At 54.1% G+C, this 18375-nt stretch overlaps 8 protein-coding genes across 8 annotated transcripts; 5 read left to right on the top strand and 3 right to left on the bottom strand.

The window, feature by feature from the left end:
• Positions 1 to 1680: 1680 nt before the first annotated feature.
• Positions 1681 to 2268, bottom strand: BDP55DRAFT_633312 (uncharacterized protein; the record flags this gene model as incomplete). The annotated part of the gene is made up of 1 exon (XM_060572537.1): positions 1681 to 2268. One exon carries the CDS (start codon positions 2266 to 2268, stop codon positions 1681 to 1683), a length of 588 nt encoding a protein of 195 aa, XP_060428106.1.
• Positions 2269 to 2571: 303 nt separating this feature from the next.
• BDP55DRAFT_188434 (uncharacterized protein) lies at positions 2572 to 3868 on the top strand. The gene is made up of 2 exons (XM_060565863.1): positions 2572 to 2779; positions 2853 to 3868. Exon 2 carries the CDS (start codon positions 2948 to 2950, stop codon positions 3629 to 3631), a length of 684 nt encoding a protein of 227 aa, XP_060428107.1. The 5' UTR covers positions 2572 to 2779; positions 2853 to 2947; the 3' UTR covers positions 3632 to 3868.
• A 952-nt stretch (positions 3869 to 4820) lies between these two features.
• Positions 4821 to 5895, top strand: BDP55DRAFT_633314 (uncharacterized protein; the record flags this gene model as incomplete). Its single annotated transcript, XM_060572538.1, has 2 exons — positions 4821 to 5001; positions 5252 to 5895. The coding sequence occupies 2 exons, from the start codon at positions 4821 to 4823 to the stop codon at positions 5893 to 5895; spliced, it is 825 nt and encodes a 274-aa protein (XP_060428108.1).
• A 129-nt stretch (positions 5896 to 6024) lies between these two features.
• On the bottom strand, positions 6025 to 8262 carry BDP55DRAFT_188395 (uncharacterized protein). The gene is made up of 2 exons (XM_060565862.1): positions 7885 to 8262; positions 6025 to 7755 (listed from the first exon to the last, which is right to left on the bottom strand). The coding sequence occupies exons 1-2, from the start codon at positions 7975 to 7977 to the stop codon at positions 6250 to 6252; spliced, it is 1599 nt and encodes a 532-aa protein (XP_060428109.1). The 5' UTR covers positions 7978 to 8262; the 3' UTR covers positions 6025 to 6249.
• Positions 8263 to 9146: 884 nt separating this feature from the next.
• BDP55DRAFT_694875 (galactose-1-phosphate uridylyltransferase) lies at positions 9147 to 10526 on the top strand (the record flags this gene model as incomplete). Its single annotated transcript, XM_060577399.1, has 5 exons — positions 9147 to 9247; positions 9300 to 9351; positions 9406 to 9541; positions 9608 to 10252; positions 10306 to 10526. 5 exons carry the CDS (start codon positions 9147 to 9149, stop codon positions 10524 to 10526), a joined length of 1155 nt encoding a protein of 384 aa, XP_060428110.1.
• Positions 10527 to 10592: 66 nt separating this feature from the next.
• BDP55DRAFT_667961 (Erg28 like protein) lies at positions 10593 to 11499 on the bottom strand. The gene is made up of 2 exons (XM_060575195.1): positions 11277 to 11499; positions 10593 to 11211 (listed from the first exon to the last, which is right to left on the bottom strand). Exons 1-2 carry the CDS (start codon positions 11337 to 11339, stop codon positions 10759 to 10761), a joined length of 516 nt encoding a protein of 171 aa, XP_060428111.1. The 5' UTR covers positions 11340 to 11499; the 3' UTR covers positions 10593 to 10758.
• Positions 11500 to 11633: 134 nt separating this feature from the next.
• BDP55DRAFT_667963 (3-ketoacyl-CoA reductase) lies at positions 11634 to 13320 on the top strand. Its single transcript, XM_060575196.1, has 2 exons — positions 11634 to 11968; positions 12033 to 13320. Exons 1-2 carry the CDS (start codon positions 11825 to 11827, stop codon positions 12888 to 12890), a joined length of 1002 nt encoding a protein of 333 aa, XP_060428112.1. The 5' UTR covers positions 11634 to 11824; the 3' UTR covers positions 12891 to 13320.
• An 85-nt stretch (positions 13321 to 13405) lies between these two features.
• On the top strand, positions 13406 to 18344 carry BDP55DRAFT_584892 (non-repetitive/WGA-negative nucleoporin). The gene is made up of 3 exons (XM_060570863.1): positions 13406 to 14030; positions 14093 to 17244; positions 17296 to 18344. The coding sequence occupies exons 1-3, from the start codon at positions 13697 to 13699 to the stop codon at positions 18007 to 18009; spliced, it is 4200 nt and encodes a 1399-aa protein (XP_060428113.1). The 5' UTR covers positions 13406 to 13696; the 3' UTR covers positions 18010 to 18344.
• The last annotated feature ends 31 nt before the right edge of the window (positions 18345 to 18375 follow it).

Genomic DNA, 18375 nt, shown 5'->3' on the forward strand with positions numbered 1-18375 from the left:
GGCTAGGATCTGCCGACGACGGAATGTTTATATTTGGCGGTAAAAGGAAGTAGTCACTTTGTTACTGACTGCCCTCAACGGCCATTGACAGTCGATAATATGGGCGTTCTGCGTGTGAAGCTCGCGTTCCTTCACATGGGCCCTTGTTCTCTCCTTCGCATATATACCAGATTCTGTAGTCTAAGCTAGCCCTCTTCAACGCCGAAGGGGAGAAATCAACGTTCAGCTGTAATTGGCAACTTGAGGATTGAGAACATGGAAGCAGCGGGACAGCCAAGTTGTCCGAGTTTCAGTGTGCCTACTACTCGGAAGACACCTGCCCAGACAACCCTGAGGAGGTGGAGTACTTTTCGAACATGTGATCAGCATACTACATGAAATATTTATTATTCTTTGTGCCCTCAATCCTCCGGCCCTTCCTGTGTGGTTCGGAGTGTTCGGCAAGGTCCGTCAGTGTCGGAGAATGCCTCAGGGGTTTGCGCTATCACATCTCGAGAACCCAGTAGGTCATGCCTCTAGACTCTCCGACGTTGGGGAAAACTTTGACAAGGCCTTAGGGCTGCACTATTGAAATTTCTATTCCTTACAAAGTACTGATACTGAGGTTTTCCCCAATAACTAGCATTCAGACCCCAGTGAGTGGTTCTTTGCGATCAAGCCTCATTGCCAAGACCGACGATTCCTCTGTTGATTGAGCTGTCACCACTGTTTTGACTCGAACATCTGAAGATCGACGTCAACCGGCGCGCCGTGTCGGGGAAATACTCGCCGGCGCCTCCCAAACCTGTCCCCATTGACCACTAAACAGCGATTGACTAACGGCAAGAAAAAGGAGCAAACGGTAAACCCTTCTAACCATGGAGACATGTCAAGGTTGAAGGACCAGCCGTGGTTGGCTGAGAAGCGGCCCCCCCGAGATGCCGCCGTCAGCACTAGCGACGCATGAATGCAACGTAGCGAGGCGGTGCCGGATCCAGCCCCGAACAAGGCCACAAGAGGCTAGAGAACTAGAGAAGAGCTACTGCAAGTAGCTAGCTGCATGGTAATTAGGTGGCCATGCACTCAATGCAATGCTGTTAATATTGCAAACACCAACTGTGAGTGTCCCTTGCAAGATGGGAAATTGAATCGTGGCATAGCGGCAACGGCTGCCGGTTTATCGGCGTTCGTTGTCGTTGGACGTAGGAGGGATAGACGGAAAGTGACTGCTAGATTGCGGCACAGTCACAACCATCTGGCAGTCCACGCCGTACGGATACATCGAGACTATCCGTACATGACCTCAGCCCAGACTTTCTCCAAGCACTACTGATGTTTTTAAGCGGGGAAAACAAAATCCTTCTGTGGACTTGTGGTTCTAAAAGTCGTCTTACTCGCCAGCATCACAGCGAGAAGGGATCGACAGACCGCCAAAGTTGCCCGACTTTGACTGTCTGTATCGGCGGTAGTTTGGCACGCTTTGTGAAAGTGATAGCATTCTAATAATACATGGATGGCAAAGACCCGAGCCAAATCCTTTGGAAGTTTGAAACCTCCCCACTGTTGTTTACCTCCCCAAACAAATCAAATCCCATCAAGCCATCTCAAAGTCTCCATCGCTGGGCCCACGCAATCTTAATGGCTTCGGAGTGTTCCCGTAAACTTCATTGGTTGAAGGCATCCAGGCGAGCCTGGTGCCACTCAACATGGAACCTCCATAGGAAGAAGCACAGCATTGTGATCCATCAAATCGTCCCATGCGTGCCATGCCCATCCATGATCCAGCGAGGGAAAAAGGCAGGGGAAGGGACTTTTTGACACTAAACCATAGGAAAACCCAAAAGACATCGAATCGCCAGCTTTGATTTCCTCTCTCGGAGTGTTCAGCTTAGGCCAGCTTGAAGCCTTGAACCCCTGACACATTGCATCTGCTAGGAATTCCCACCTTCGGGTACGGACAGGGGATGCCCTGCCGCAGAAACCATCACCCCATGTAACCGTGCGTGCCGCCGTGCAGAGCGCGAGCTTAGGTACGGATGGATATCTACAGTTCGCCGTCCATGTCGAGAGTCTTGGAATTCGCTGCATCGCGCGCAACGAGCTGTGTTGTACAACGTCCCAATGCAGCGAGCCAGCCTTTCTTGTACCTGGCTGCGAATCAGCCAGGCAGTGATCTTGGGTGTGATAGAATGGAATGCTATACTGCCTTTTGGCGTGCCGCATTGCCGTTAAGCTAAATCTTTCCTCCCTAGCTTCGCGGCTTCGCCTCGACAGGACACTACGCGCCATGTGACCAGCCTAAGTATCCAAGAAATCTCGCCCCCGGCATCATATTCCCACGGCAGGCAATGGCTGATCATTGCATCACAAATGTCTCCCGCCAATATCCCAATTCCCTCCCCCTTTCAGGCTTCTGTAGGCAGCAACCGCTAGTGTCGTAGCTATCAGTACCAAGATCCACCAGTACACGACTCACGAGTCTCAGGCTCTCAGCTTCTGCCCGCACCAGGGTCGAGTGCAGCCACCATCATGTCTCGGCGGCTTAGCTGGAGACCACTGACGGTGACGGGTAGGTACCTTGCGCTAGAGGTCTTGTCATGGCACACCTGGATAGACTAGAGACATCATCCTGTGGCTCTCAACTTCCTTCATAGCTCCCTGGGGCGAACATGGGAAGCTAAACGCTGGGTATACCAGGCGACGCGATTGGAGCAGGGATGTGTAGGTGTGGTGTATATGTACCTGACAAGGGTAAAAGTGGAAGGATGTGTGAGACGACTTCGTCAATCTTGAATAAAAGGTATGCGCTCCTCTCCTCCACGACCGCCAGTGAATTGAACTGCAAGTGTATCCTGTGCCTCCTCCCCAAGCAGCCAATCCTTAAGACAACATCACGACAACCTACAGTCCTTACAACCTTCAACAACTCTCGCTTCCCTCGAAAGACAACACTTCAAACCCTTCCAAAATGCAGTCCAAGCTCCTCTTCGCCGCCGCCGCCGCCACCGGCGCAATGGCAATCGACATGTCCGGCTCCCTCCCCCGCGTCCTCCGCCGCGCCGGTAACGACGCTCTTGAAGCCCGCGACGAGACCGCCTGCGCCTCCGTCTACATGGCGCACTCCACCATCATCGACGACTTCCCCGCCCTGCCCACCGCCCTCGCCACGGAGACCGGCTTCGACATTCCTCAAATCACCGACCCCTGCGTCATGCCCTCTATCACGGGCGCCGCCGGCCAAATCATCACCTCCTACTCCTCAGCCCTCCAGTCCTGGCAGGACGCCCACATCACCGAGATCCGCGAGCTCTACTCCGCCTGCAGCGACGTCCCCGAGGTCGCTTCCGCCCTGAACTCGTACGGTAGCGCCGTCTGCTCTACCGCCCTTGCCGATCTTACCAGCGCCGATGCTACTGCCACTGCCACCGGCACCGGCTCCGCTGCCACCGCTACGGGCACGGCTTCTGGCTCGGCTTCCGTCACTGCTACCGCCTCTGGCTCCGGCTCGTCTGCCTCCGCTTCTGGTGCTTCTGCTTCCGGTAGCGCTGCTTCTACCACTGCCGCCGCTGCTGCTGCCGCTCCCCGCGAGACTGGACTCTTTGTCGCTGCCGCCGCCGCTGCCGCTGGCATTGTCGGTGCTATTGTCCTGTAAATGGGTTCTTGACTCTTTCCACCACCGACAAACCCTGTTGAGGACCTTCCGAGATCCAGTAGATGGTTTGATGGGGATAGACCAAGTGTTGAAAAAGGCGCGGGGAATAAGTACCCACGCGGCGGCCTCACGGATCATCGACCTGGCTCGGTTTCAACTGTATCATTAATCACCGGGAGTACCTATACCCAATGAGTCATTTAGAAAGAAAAGTTCCTTCGCATACAGTTGCCCACCTCTGATATTTGTGCCTTGAACGAGACTGGCCCGCTATCTGGTGCCTGGACTGCGCGTGACAAACCAAATCTGCATGGACTGGGGTGCCGAGGACGTCGACGCACAGAGTTCAGTCAGAGCTATGCATAATGGAACGGACCGATGGGCAGACCTAAGACGACCCGCATGACATGAAAGTTCCCTGCTCTTGACACAACGTCAACCAGAGGAGGACGAAGCACGGTCTCCTCCTGAAATTACCTAGTAGATTCCGCATAAAGAGTTTCCCGTGACCTTCCCAAGATTTCCTTGAAAAGTCTCGTTAGACGTCTGGACAATTTTTGTGGGAAATCTCTGGGAACTCTTGGAGATGGGCAACTCGGTGTGGTTATCATTTCACTATGCTGAAGAGTACAACAAAAGGGTTTTTGATATCTCCTCATGGAATTTGATATGATGCTCTTTCTGACCTAAGGACGTTTTGAAAGTCCTTAATCAAGCTTTTCTTTTGGACTTCAACAAGAAGTAATCCCGTCAACTACTCGATGACGTCAGTTGGTTCGTCTCAAGCCTCTTTTAGTTCTGCTCTAATGTGAGATTATTTCTGGGCGAACATTATTGTAATAGGGCTAGGTCAGTAGAACGCCTTCATAGAAGTGCGTGCTGAGGTATTGACACCATCTAGTAAATGGTGAGATAACGTATCTCGAGTCCCCCTTTTCGCTCTAATACTGGTCATGGCCGACTAATTGAAGTCTCTACGCAAGCGCCACACCAAGGCCAAACTTCTCCATATCTCCAAGTAGCCAGCTCATCAGAGCAACATACGCCACGTCCATACAACTGCCGCGTTCGCCCGCAAGTTGCAACTAAGCCACCAACAAGCATCCCAGCAATCGTCCACGTAACCTAAGGTAGTTGCGGACCAGTGTGTATTCGAGGATGATACCGCGCTCTTTGAAGCCTAACCAACATGGACAGGGCCTCGGGAATGCTGACCTTTCCTCTAAAAATTTCAACTTCGAATTTCCCAAACACGGAGGCTTTCCCCATGTCTTACGCAATCATCTTCTGCCGCGTCCCGAATATCACAGACTCCTTACACTCTGACGATGAGGAATTCCGAAAGCACTTTTGCTCAGCTTACGCCAACAGTACGCAGCTCGAATAGGTCCATTCCCGTTCTCACTTTCGCTTGAGTTCTATGTCTACGAAGTCCGGAAAGGGAGTTCAGTTTTCCCGCGCCAATCCTCCCATCGCCAACCGTCTCAAAGCAAGAGGGGCACACAAGACTGTAGGAGCCAATTCTCCAGTGCAACATCTCTTGGACATGGGATTCCTTCTTCTCCACGACGGACGAGGTATTCGCCTGCCAAACATGCCGTCGAAAACTCCATATCCCAGACACGCAAAGCACACCATTCGGAAGCAGAAGTCATCAACGCCGTCCCAACAACCCTAGTCTGTGGCAACTCAATTCCAATTTACAAGCTCAGGAAGACGACGCTACTCCCGCGGCCCTACAGCTCTGGATTGTGCGACGACATCTCCGAAGACGAACCAAGTTTTATGGCTATGGCCCTTCGCAACGAGAAAGGCTACGTGGCCCAGAACCCGACCAGCCAGTACTTAACCAAGGCTACAGCCTACGGTCACCTCTTGGATCTGGCTCAAGCGTCCAAGCGCCGCCAAGAACCTTGGAAGACGTCCTCGACTTCACTCTCCCTGCCGAGATTTCTAGAGGTGACTTGCCGACCAGTCCTTGGCTTCGCCTCACCAAGCCATTGGCGAAAGGCGACCAGCGGTCAACCTTACCCAAGTCAGCGACTGCGAGGAGACCTTCGTTCCTACCCAGAGCCAGCTGTTTCCCCACGCCACGCCTAGCTCCGCCAAGACAGACGCAGGAGCAGTCCCTCGTTGCTGGGAACACCATGCTGGCCACGGGAGCGAGGAAGTTGAGGCTTCGCCGAACGTGTTACCAGTACTTGGCCGCCCAGCTCGCGGAAACGATCGTGCCTGTCACGCGGGAGAGGATGCCCCTGTCATAGATACATAAGGTACGGTGGGCCTGCCTCATCCCTTAGACGCATTTTAGAGTCCTCGATTGATAATGCTAAGCAAGACAGAACTCGATGCATCAATAATATGGGTAGTGACATATGTCATCCGATAATGTTGCGCGGGAAAATTGAGCAAATTGTTGCCATTGTGGATTTGGTATCTTGGTACACTTTGAACGAGAGAAGCCAAACCGCTACTCCGAAAAACCGAAACCTCCTTCGCCCCTTTTGACGGAAACGCCGAAGCTCAAAGTCGAATGCAAGTCACACACTGCCCTTAGGATCCTTGGAAACGTCCGAATCAACCGAGTCGTCTGGGTCGGCCGAAGAGTCCGAATCGTCCTACGCCCGACCAACCCATCCCGCGTTGATGAAGAAATCGAATATGCGGCCACCCTTTTGCGTCTCCAGCCTACAAATCTCCTTGGCTTGTTTTTTTTTCAGAGTGCCATTACTCTTCAGTGCCTCCTTCAGAATCTGCTCCTTGATCATTAGGTAAGGCTTCGGCTGCAGCCGCACCACTTCGCAGAGCTTGGCTTCCTCTGGCGTGAGGAGATGCAAGTCTGGCGCGCCGTCTTGCGTAAGCTGGATCGGGGTGACACCGGGTAGCGGCGCAGCCATATACTTCTGCCGTGTAACGGGTCCAGACGGGCCCGTGCCGTTGGCAACAATGACGGTACCGTTGACAGTAGCTCCGTTGACAGCGCCATTGGTCTGAGGTTTGCTCTCTTCCTTGGGAGGAATGGTGCCATTAGTACCATCTGGAGCTGGCGCAGACCGTATGGGCAGTTCGGGAGCCACGAGCAAGGCGGCTCCGCTGGGGGGATCTGGTACAGCAGCTGCCTTAGACCGCTGTGCTGAGGCCAAGCGGTCTCGGTCCATGGATCCCATAGGCACTTGCTTTTGCGCTCGTTGTGACTTTTCTGTTTCGTACTTCTCTCCACTGCGCAAATCTCCAATTCGCACGCCTCGCCATTCTTGAAGTTGCGTGATAGCCTGCCTCAGGTTCAACTCGTCAATGAGACCCTGGCACAAACTTTCAAAGTCGTCGTGGTTCATCATGCGAGCGAAAGGCTTGGCCTTGTTCAACAGGTCTCTCTCTTCCTTGCTCCTCTTCTTCTCGACCTTGGTGTTTTCGCGGTATTCTAGTAGGTTGTGCTCAAACACAACCTTTTTCCTATCTACACGCTGCGTGAGACGGCAGTTGTAGATGTCCATTACAGTCAACTTGAGCTCCATCTCGGGCTCCAGCTCGCCTGTCCTGGGATTGAGGCCATCACCCGGATCGAACTGCATAAGCTGTACAGCTTCTTCGGCTTCGTTTGCGTATTCGGTCTCGAACTCTAAGCGACCTGGCATGTATCCTTGAATCTCGTGACATGACGGTACCGAGGCCGTTGGCTTCGTCTTGGGTTGCAGCGTAGGTGCGTTCTTAGCGGCTTCCTTCCGCTCCTCTATCCTTCGCTTCTTCTTCGCTTGAAAGTCTTCCCGAGAGATTTCGTTCGCAAGGTCCATGTCGTGAGGACTGCATCGTTTCGGCAACGGGAATCGAGGAGATTCGACATAGGCTTTGTAGTAGTGATCCCTCACCTCATCCTTGTGGCGGAAGCCGCCAATGTGGTCGGCAATGTCGGCCCATGATCCCAAGCCGTAGATCTCTGCGCCTTCCAGTAATAGCAGTTCTTCATCGGCACCCCAATCACGGTCGAAGATTGGGAAGGAATTTTGTTCGATGACACGGTATGGATGTGATTCGGGTTTATGGTTCGAGCTGGACTTTCCCTGGGAGAAGCATTGAACGCAGAGATCGTATTCATTGCAGGCAGAGTGCGCGCATCTAATTCGGACCTGCAGTCACGGAAGGCGTTTGTTAGCGCGATGCGCAAAGGTGTGGGAGGCGGGACATTTGAATATGCGCCGGAGCGCAGACGCGGGGCACATAATCATCGGGAGGAACAAAGTCAACAAAGGACGTACCGTCGAGGTGATATCTACGGAGCAAATGTCGCAATGATATTTGACACCGCCCTCGCCGCCCCTTGTGACGGTCTTCTTTCTGATGACGCCCATTTCGTCCAGGGCTGCGGTGGGGACGTGGAGGCCAGCCCCTGGTCAGGCTGATCCGACGAGGCAAGAGTTATTGCGATACAGTGAAAGGCATATGATGTTACTACGGAAAGCGACGAATGGTGCGATGGGAGTGGTACGATGTTCTGGTTGCGAATGTGTGGTTTGACGATGATATCGATGGATTTCGGATGACGAGACGCGCGCGTGTTGACGAGGATTGATCTCCAAGATGAGCTGTCGAAACACAGCCAGGCTCCAATCGAATTGAATCCGGGCATAGATGGCGGAACCGGGAGCGATGGTTCTCCCGAAGTCTATCCGGCGCTCGGGCCTCCCGTCTGTTGTGATCCTGTGATCAAGCCACAACCCATGTCATCTTCTTACATAATCATCAAGCCACAATGTCTCATCTCCAGTTCCTGGGCTGAGGCGGCTCCGCCATCCCCGGCATTTGGCCTGGTCGACGGACCAATACTCGGACTGCTTCTCAACATGCAAACCACATTTTGGTGGGCATTAGCTCTTGTCATCATGCGAGCTTCTCTTGGACTATGTATCGCTTCTGTGACCTGTCGTATGAGTTGATTTGCAGCGCATACATCAGACATGGTACAAAGCCTCAAGAGCAATGCGTACGGGGGAGACTGCTCTTCTGGCTTACCTAAGTGCAGTGTTCCACAATGACGTCTCTCCCGAGGTTCGAGCTTTCCGCCGGTTTCCCGCCGCTGCTTACGGCGGAAAAGATGGCACCGATGGCTGCACGACAATGGTGCGCTTTGCGATGGTGGGGTTCGCGGGGCAGTTGTCGTGGTCCCCTCCTTTTCTCCAACAAACCCGACAACCTACAGGCATGGCGCGAAACCTCTCGAGGCAAGGATACGACCGTCACTTTGATGAGCTGTTTTGTGGCAGCTCTACACCTACTTATTAATACCTAGCCTGACTGTCACTCAGCAGGTTGCGGCCGAGGACTAGATTTTCTTCTTGTCCGTACTAAGTTAGTCTGAACAATAACAAGATTGTTTAAATAAACTCGAGGCTTTTTTTTCTTGGCCCTGTTACTTCCTGCTCTCGACCTCGCGACAGTACTGAGCTTTGTTACTTTGTTGTCGCAAAGCTTCCCCGCCTTCATTTATACCTTCTACTGCGTGGAGACGCACAACATTACCATGCCTGAGAAGATCCTCGACGACATTTCCCACAGACGGTACAACCCGTTGAAGGGCACTTGGCTGCTTGTGTCCCCTCACCGGACTAAGCGTCCCTGGCAGTAAGAAAGCGCAAAACCTGACTTGCAATGCGACATGCGCTGAGGTGGACAGAGGCCAGCAGGAGGGACCGTCAACGACGACGCTTCCTGAATACGACCCAAAGGCAGGTTCTCACCAGGTCGCATAGAATCATCAAACGTTAGCTGACCAGATAAAGTGCTACCTCTGCCCTCGGAACCCCAGAGCGGCTGGTGACTCCAACCCCGACTATAAGAACACTTTCGTCTTCGTCAACGACTACAGTGCCGTCAAGGAGGAGCAAGCTGAGTACCACCCGGAGGCAGAAAGTGATGGTATATAATACCTCTTCCCAAAAGGCTCGAAAACGAACCAAACCTTGACATCAAAAACTTGACCAGACCTCGCCTCGTCCCTGCTGCGCGCGGAAGCGGCCACGGGCAAATGCTACGTGCTCACCTTCTCCGAGAAGCACCACGTCACGCTCGCCGACATGACAACCGCGGAGATCGCCCCCGTCATCGACGTCTGGACGCACATCTACGCCGCCCACCTCTCCCCCTCCAACCCGCTGTCCAAGGTCGCCGCCGCCCTCGAGCTACCCCCCGCGACGCCCGCGAGCACCGTGCCCCACCCCAAGCACCATCTGCGCTACATGCAAATCTTTGAGAACAAAGGCGCCGCCATGGGCTGCTCGAATCCGCACCCGCATTGCCAGGTCTGGACGACGTCTACTATGCCCGAGGAGCCTGGTACGGAGCTGGTGCAGATGGGCAAGTATCGTGACCAGCATGCCGGACGGCACCTGTTGGCGGACTACGTCAAGGTTGAGATTGAGAAGAAGGAGCGCACGGTGTTTGAGAATGAGCACTTCCTTGTTGTTGTTCCCTGGTGGGGTGTCTGGCCTTTTGAGGTCTTGATTCTTCCCAAGAGGCACGTTCGCGCGCTTGTCGACTTGTCCGCCGAGGAGAGGTTGCAATTTGCCGAGGCCATTCAGGAGGTTGCTAGGAGATACGACAACCTCTTTGAGACGCACTTCCCTTACAGTAAGTTGAGGTTATCCAGGGCAGCGATTCAGTGACGACTGACGGCTTAATAGGCTCCGGCATTCACCAAGCCCCTCTCGACGCCACTGAGGAGGAGGCCGAGAACAGCTACCTCCACATGCACTTCTACCCCCCTCTGCTTCGTTCAGCCACCGTCCGCAAGTTCCTCGTCGGATACGAGCTGATGGCCGAGCCTCAGCGTGACATCACACCGGAGCAGGCCGCCGCTAGACTCAGGGGCACTGGCGGTGAGCTATACCGCAAGACCATTTAGTGGAACACATAAAGGAACGCGTTGAATAGTACCATCCTCATAATTACAATATTCTTTTGAGTTATATATCCTCATTACTTCGTGCTTCAATCCAAGTGAAACTACAGTCCCATGTTTGCGCCCCATCCGAGATAGCGAGACGCGCACATGTGGTATCGAGCTGTTATCTAATCTTCAGAGCTCAAGTGGCTTCTGTAGACTAGCTTTTCAACAGCATTTTATGATCACCCCTTTACGGGCTAGTAACGTAGAAGTCGCGCACCAACGGCATCCAAATCAAGGCGGTGGTGGCCAAAGTGAACGGGAAGTATTGCGGCAGACCGAACGTCATGCTCTTGAAGACGAACAGCTCGCTAGCAAAGTGACCCAGCGCAACGACATAGGTCCAGATGGCCAAGTCGTACATGTGCGCATGGTGCAGGTGATACGCGGCATAGAGGCGGACAATGCTCGTGAGGAAGGTCCAGGTGCCGAAGCAACGCGCGGCGAGAGGTGTCGCCTGATCCACGACGTCCGTCGCGCCGGCGGGCGCGGGGGTGTACTTGTTCACCGAGTCCTCTGGGTTGAACTTGTCAGACTTGGGGGCGAGCTTCGTGTTGCGGACGAATTTGCCGTCGTAGAGGCGGCGCGAGTAGTGGAGGGTCAGGAGGTTCTGAGCTGAGTTTCCGATGGAGATGAGAGAGAGCTGATAGTGATGCTGGTTAGTGACATGCTCCTAAAGAGGGTGTTTTTGGTTCCTTCAGATCTTACCAGGAGCATGTAGTAGGGCAGAATACCCTTTGCTGGGGGGAGAAGATCCGTGAGCGACACCATTGTTGCTGCGTTGAAGTTCTGTGAAGCTCAATTGGCGCTGAAAGGTGTGAACCTCGAGAGGATGAAAGTCAAGCAGCAAAGGAGAAGAGTGGGTAATCACGCCGACGTCTTCCTAGCTCAACGCCGAGTTGCCCCAAGCTCCGTCTCCTTCGTATTCGGCTTGAGACTTCAAACCCCCCCCCCCGAAGAAAAAGTCTCCTGTGGCTGGAGCTATCGAGGTGTGGCTTGCCCCTCCCTTATCACAGCTGGCCAAAGTTCTCCACCACTCACTCACAGCTTGGCGCGGGTTCAACAATTGAGGCAGAGGTGCCGAGGTGTGGCTGATGATTTCGAATTGCATTTTCCACCATTTGCCCATCTCAACATTTTGTCTGTGCTGCAGTGCGTACATACACGGAGGGTTTGGACAATAATATCTCCCCCTCCTTCTGACATCCCGCAAATTCTTGACTTTAACTTAGCGAGACCAGTGACGATTCATCGCAATGGGCGGAATTGCTAATCAACTGGCCTACGTGCCGCAGCCTGTCCAGCTTTTGCTAGCTGGCATTGGTGCTCTCTTCCTTACCTCCAAGGCCCTGAGCTATGTCAAGTTTGTCCTTGGTGTCTTCTTGCTTAGTGGCACCAGCGTATGCGCTCCCGAGCTTCCCACCCCATTAAAGATACCCAAACGCTGACAACAGAGTCACACAGCTCCGCAAGTATGGCAAACCTGGCACCTGGGCCGTCGTGACCGGTGCATCAGACGGTCTCGGCAAGGAGTTCGCCCATCAGCTCGCCAGCAAGGGCTTCAACCTCGTCCTCGTCTCCCGAACCCAGTCGAAGCTCGAGACCCTCGCCCACGAGCTCGAGGCCAAGTTTGACGGCAAGATCCAGGTCAAGATCCTCGCCATGGACTTCTCCCGCGACGACAACAACGACTACGACAGACTCGCCCAGCTCGTCAATGGCCTCGACGTCGGTGTCCTCATCAACAACGTCGGCCAGAGCCACAGCATCCCCGTCCCCTTCCTCGAGACCGCCCGCAGCGAGCTCCAGAACATTGTCGCCATCAACTGCCTCGGCACCTTGAAGACTACTCAGGTCGTCGCCCCAATCATGCAGCAGCGCAAGCGCGGTCTCATCCTCACCATGGGCTCCTTTGCCGGCTGGATGCCTACCCCTTACTTGGCTACGTACTCTGGCAGCAAAGCCTTCCTGCAGCACTGGAGCAGCTCTCTCGCGGCTGAGCTGAAGCCCCAGGGTATCGACGTCGAGCTCGTTCTCAGCTACCTCATCACCACCGCCATGAGCAAAGTCCGCCGCTCTAGCGCCATGATCCCTACCCCCAAGAACTTTGTCCGTGCCACTCTCAGCAAGATCGGCTCTGGCAGCTACCAGAACTTTGCCTACACCTACACTCCCTGGTGGACGCACGCCATGATGTTGTGGGCTGTGGAGAGCACCATTGGCGCCGCTCACTATCTGGCTCTTTGGTTCAACCTCAAGATGCACGTTGACATTCGCAACCGTGCTCTCAGAAAGGCGGCTCGCGAGGCCAAGAAGCAGTAAATCGAGTTGAAAGGAGCACCTGCGGTAGATACGACACGCAGTGTGATACACCACTGCTTTGAAAGCTGTTCAAACTGCTATTTTGACAGGGAGTTCAACCAAAACGCATAGACGAGCTTCAATGTGACATCTCGAGAGTTATGGAGGACGGACAAAGAAAGGATACGTGAATGATGGGTGGATAGCAGTGGTTTGGGCTCGTGGCGTAGAAGTCATTTGCATGAGTTACGTAGGGATCACGGCGCGGGAAAAGTCAGAACTTCAAACGGAATAGAACCAAAAAGCAAGTAATTAATCTGAAAGAAAGGAAGAAAACATCCTCTGAGAAGCAATATCTCTAAATCAACCAAAGTACCCAACTTTAAGCTGTCGGAGCTACTGCAAGCGCAAGCTTCGGGTGGTGCAAACGTCAGGGTCAGCCTTGTGTCCCAATTTGGCTTAGCGCCGCTCCAGGCGCGAAAATTCCAAGCGTCTGGCGGCCCCAGCCTCTTGAGCTCCTCCAGAAATTGTTTACTGCTGCGTTTTACTGCCCTCGCCCGGATTCACCTTCACCTTTCCACACCGAGCCATCGAAGCTCTAATTCTTTCCGTTCTCTTTGTCCGGCACGAGCTGCACAACGCTCCGCATCGCATACACGTAGAAGAATATTTCCCACTTCTCGAATCCTCCAATTGACAGGATAATACCTGCCATCACCCGTTGATGATTCGGTAGCGCGACGTCCAACCGCCTTCACTGGCCGCCAGTTTGCGACGCGTTTGCCCGCCTTTCACTATCTCGATCGATAGAAATACTCGACGACAAAATGTCCTACCCTCAGATGACGCCGATGCGGCCGGTGCCAGGCGCCTTCCTCAACACGCCTGCAGCCTCGAGATTCGCCAACGACAACGAGCCGGTTAGACGACGACTTTTTGCAGAGGGCGACGCACCTTCGGGCGGCAGCGGCGCGTTGGTGGCAGGATCAAATTTGGCACCCGCGACGATTGCATCAACCAGCACGAGTGGAGGATTAGTGTCGGCCTCATCTACGCAAGCTCCCCAGCAGAACCTCCCGCCTGTCATGAGAGCAGCACAAGCGGTCAACCAGTTCCTCCAGTCCGACGAGAACTACCCCGAGCTCGATTCCTACTGCAGGCGTAAGTCCACTGCCCTCGCCTATGTCTGATTTTTCATGCGACGGTCACTGACGTCCGCATAGCAGGAGCGTCGTCAGACTATGACTTTGACACGCTCGACTCGCCCTGGGCGCCCTTCCACAAGACCCAGATGTACCCGATCCCGAACCAGGTTTTCAGCCACTACAACACCGGCCAGCTCCAGACGTTGATGGGCTTGTTCGCCGAGATCAACCATGCCTGGGTGGTCATCGACAACTCGTTGTTCCTTTGGGACTACACCCACCCCGATCCCGAACTCATCGGCTTCGAAGACCAACCGCACACGATCCACGCCGTCGCTCTCGTTTCACCCAAGCCTGGCATTTTTGTCAACACCATTACGCACATTCTAGTCGTTGCGACATCCTCCGAGATGATTCTCCTCGGCCTTTCTGCCGAGACCACGCCGTCGGGGACCAAGACCGTTTCGCTTTATAGCACCAAGCTTCATCTCCCTCTCCGAGGCACCGATGTGCGAGTTATTGCTGGCACCGCGGACGGCCGCATTTTCTTCGGAGGCAGCAACGATACCGATATCCACGAGCTCTACTACCAGCAGGAGGAGAAATGGTTCTCCAACAGATGCGGCAAGATCAACCACACCAACCCAGGCTGGTCTTCAGTTGTCACTCTTCAGAGCGGCTTCTGGGCGCAAAAGTCTCCGGAAGGTCTTCAGAGCATTGTTATTGACGATTCCCGGAAGCTCGTCTACACGCTCTCGACAAGATCCACCATTCGTACGTATCACATGGATGGGCCTAACAAGCTCACGAAGGTGATCGAAAAGGAGCGCAACGCCTGTCTACGCGACATTACCCACATGATTACCCAATCCCCTCTTCTCAACGACCGAACCGCCTTTGTTGCAATCAGCGCCATCCCCTCACGAGAGGCGTCGAAACTACACCTTATGGCTCTTACCAACACCGGTTGCCGTCTGTTCCTGAGCGCTACAAGCTCTGCCTCGTACATGATTGGAGGCGTTTCTTCAAACACACCTCCTCAAAGCATGCAGGTTCAGTTCATCAAATTCCCGCCATCCGACAAGCCTGGACGATCTGGTACCAATAGCGCGGGCGATGCCGTTATTGATCTTGGCTCAAGGGCACTGGAGTTGAGCAGGCTCGGAGCTCGATTTGCGCCGGGCTACTTTTTGGATTTCGTCGTTAAGGATAACGATCCGAACATCGATCTGCTATTTGTTTCTGCTCCCGAGACTGGCCGAATCAAGGCCAACTCATCCTCTGCTACGCTCAAGTACTACGAGCACGGAAATTGGATTGATATTGGAAGCAGAGCCGAAGATGTCGGTTTGGTGACAAAGCCGTTTGCCGCAGCAAACCAGCCTGTTGGCTTCGGAAACGAACTTGCGGTCCAATTCGACCAGCCCGCCACCGAGTTTGCCGTGCTGACCAACACCGGTGTACACATCATCCGCCGCCGCCGGCTAGTAGACACTTTCGCTGCCGCCATCCGTGGTGCTGTGGGTGACGAAGGTCTGGAGCTGGAGACTCGGAAGTTTATTTCCCGGTATGGCCGGGTGGAAACAATCTCCTGCGCTCTTGCTGTGGCTTGCGGTCATGGTGGTGATGCCAGACCAGGTGCGACACGGGCGATCGATCAAGCAACAGAAGACCGCGCCAGGGCCGTCTTCGTCGACTACGGTGGCCAGCCCTCTATCACGGAGGCCGATGGTACGCCTCTCAACACGACCTCCGTTCGCCTGTCTCCTAGACACGACGCTCTCAGTGTCTATCTCACCCGCCTCATTCGCACATTATGGAAGAACCACGTTGTCGCTCTTGCTGCCAGCCCAACTGGCGGTGTCGCTATCCAGTCCATGGTACCCATCGCCAAGCTTCACTCCACTCAGGAGCAGTTGGAGCGTCTCCGCCGATTTCTTGATGCGAACAAGAGCTTTATCCAGGGCCTGTCTGGTCCTTCCGACCTTCAAAGAGTGGCCAGCAAGCAAGAGGAAGTCGCTCTCCAAGCAGAGCATCAAGCGCTGCATGCGCTTCAGAAGCTGATGGAAAGCATCTCCGAGGGTATCTCGTTCGTCTTGATGCTCTTCGATGAGCGCGTCAGCGACATCTTTACGAGACTGGATGCAACGGCCCAGCAAGGTCTGAAAAGTCTCACATACGAGAGCCTGTTTTCGCAGTCTTCAGGCAAGGATCTTGCCAAATTGCTGGTGAAGTCCATCGTCAACCGCAACATCGAGAGCGGCTCCAATGTTGAGACGGTTGCAGACGCCCTTCGCAGACGCTGTGGCAGTTTCTGCAGTCCTGATGACGTCGTCATCTTCAAGGCTCAGGAGCAGCTGAAGAGAGCGTCCGAGCAGCCGGCCAACAGCAACCAGTCTCGCGCTCTTCTGCATGAGAGTTTGAGGCTCTTCGAGCGCGTCGCTGGTGCTCTTTCATTCGCCAATCTACATAACGCCGTGTCCCAGTACATCGACCTAAAGTACTACGCTGGTGCAATCCAGCTCTGCCTTACAGTCGCCCGTGAGAAGGATAGGGGCAACACTGCTCTGTCATGGGTCCACGATGGCAAGCCTGCCAATGATCCTCGGTCTAACGCCTTCTCGGAGCGCAGGAAATGCTACGAGCTCATACACGAGACTCTTCAGCACCTGGACGCCGCGTCAAGCAGGGAACCGGAGACTATTGACGGTAGACTCACTTTGATGGGCACAAAACGTCTCGAGGCCTACAGCGTAGTCAACGACTCAGACGACGAGGTCTTCCACTTCGACCTCTACGAGTGGTACATCGAACAGGGATGGACTGATAGAATTCTCGCTATTGAATCACCACACGTTATCACATACCTTCAGAGTCTGGCGAGGAGCAATGTGAACCATGCCGATCTTCTCTGCAGGTTCTACACCCAGCGCGAGCGGTACTTCGAGGCTGCTCAGGTCCAAAACGATCTCGCTCAATCAGACTTTGCCATTGGCATCAAGGACCGAATCACCCTCTTGAGCAAGGCCAAGGCGAATGCTAGTGTCGCTACGGCCGGTGTTGGCAGGCAGCAGCAGCAGGTTCTGGCTCACGAAGTCAGTGAGCTTCTTGACATTGCGAACATTCAGGACGACTTGTTGGAGAGACTCAAGGCCGACAGCCGTGTTGACCCTGATCGCAAGGCTCAAATCGAGGAAGCGTTGGATGGCCAGGTGATAAGCTTATCAGACGTGAGTAACCCAGTGACGTGTCCCATCTTGCATGAGGCTAACATCTTGAAGCTGTTCAACCAATATGCCGACCAAGCAAATTACTACGATCTCTGCCTCCTCATCTACCACAGCGCTGATTACCGCAACCCAAGCACAATTTCCCAAACATGGGTCAGTCTCATCGACCAAATCCACGAGGAGGCTGTCGAGCGGATGGAGGAAGCTGGTCCTGGTATCCCGGTTCTGCCCTCCCCCTACGAATCCGTGTCGGTCAAGGTGCAGAACATCGCTCACCGCACTTCCCTGGATAGCTTTATCTTCCCGGTGCCAGTGCTGCTTCCTGAGATCTGTCGGTATGCCGTCGAATACCATCAAGATGCTGAGATCGGTGCCGATCCCACCTGGCCTGTGCAACTTTTCCTCAGCCTCGGTGTATCCAATGACATGGTCACTCGCGTTCTCGAGAGCGTTTTTGATACCCAAGACTATGGCTTCAGTGGTAACAACCGCAACCGCATCATTGAGCTTATTGTTTTCTCTGTTGATGTTTGGCAACGCGAGGTCAAGCGTCGTGGTGCTGCCTCGATGAAGGGCGATGGCGCTCTTGGTGCGTGGGTTAAGGACCTGCTTAGCAGATGCGAGGCATCGCTGCCCCCTGCTGGCCACGGGTCGAACCCCGGTGGAATGGACTTGTCAGAAGTGCGGAGACGTCTACGGACGGTGAAGAGAGATGTCGATGGCCTCGTTGAGAGGGGTCCCTCTGGAAGCTTGCGCTTCCTGTAATGTCTGGAACTTTATTGGCGTGATGGTGGGGGATGATGGAAGGGAGTTTCTCCGAAAAAAGCAAAGAGAAGAAACACACAAACTAGACAGAGACTGAACTACGGACTTGGGCTCTCAGAGTGAGCCGTGGAAAGTGTACAAAGAAGACGCGAAAAGACACCTTGTATTTGATGCGGACGGGGTTTTTGGGCCGGGGCGCGGCTGGGTAGGCGGTGTAGGCTTAGGCTTAGGCTTTGGATGTCTAGTTGGTGTTATTATATGAACACTTTTTCCAGCACTTGAGAGAGGCCGATATGGCTACGACTTGAAGTAGCTATGATAATGTGATTTGCGAGCATAGTTATGAAAAGCTTGGAGAGTGGTGGG

The sequence above is a fragment of the Colletotrichum godetiae genome (genome assembly GCF_030913485.1).
Source record: "Colletotrichum godetiae strain CBS 193.32 chromosome Unknown BDP55scaffold_27, whole genome shotgun sequence".
NCBI classification, from domain to species: domain Eukaryota; kingdom Fungi; phylum Ascomycota; class Sordariomycetes; order Glomerellales; family Glomerellaceae; genus Colletotrichum; species Colletotrichum godetiae.

Bases quoted from the DNA above. Each gene is read 5' to 3' on its own strand.
- BDP55DRAFT_584892 (XM_060570863.1), top strand. From the start codon at position 13,697: ATGTCCTACCCTCAGATGACGCCGATGCGGCCGGTGCCAGGCGCCTTC. The intron at 14,031-14,092 runs GTAAGTCCACTG...ACGTCCGCATAG, and splicing joins GCTCGATTCCTACTGCAGGC to CAGGAGCGTCGTCAGACTAT. The intron at 17,245-17,295 runs GTGAGTAACCCA...AACATCTTGAAG, and splicing joins AGGTGATAAGCTTATCAGAC to CTGTTCAACCAATATGCCGA.
- BDP55DRAFT_188434 (XM_060565863.1), top strand. From the start codon at position 2,948: ATGCAGTCCAAGCTCCTCTTCGCCGCCGCCGCCGCCACCGGCGCAATG.
- BDP55DRAFT_667963 (XM_060575196.1), top strand. From the start codon at position 11,825: ATGGGCGGAATTGCTAATCAACTGGCCTACGTGCCGCAGCCTGTCCAG. The intron at 11,969-12,032 runs GTATGCGCTCCC...AGAGTCACACAG, and splicing joins TCTTGCTTAGTGGCACCAGC to CTCCGCAAGTATGGCAAACC.
- BDP55DRAFT_188395 (XM_060565862.1), bottom strand. From the start codon at position 7,977: ATGGGCGTCATCAGAAAGAAGACCGTCACAAGGGGCGGCGAGGGCGGT. The intron at 7,756-7,884 runs GTACGTCCTTTG...CCGTGACTGCAG, and splicing joins CCGTAGATATCACCTCGACG to GTCCGAATTAGATGCGCGCA.
- BDP55DRAFT_667961 (XM_060575195.1), bottom strand. From the start codon at position 11,339: ATGGTGTCGCTCACGGATCTTCTCCCCCCAGCAAAGGGTATTCTGCCC. The intron at 11,212-11,276 runs GTAAGATCTGAA...CATCACTATCAG, and splicing joins TGCCCTACTACATGCTCCTG to CTCTCTCTCATCTCCATCGG.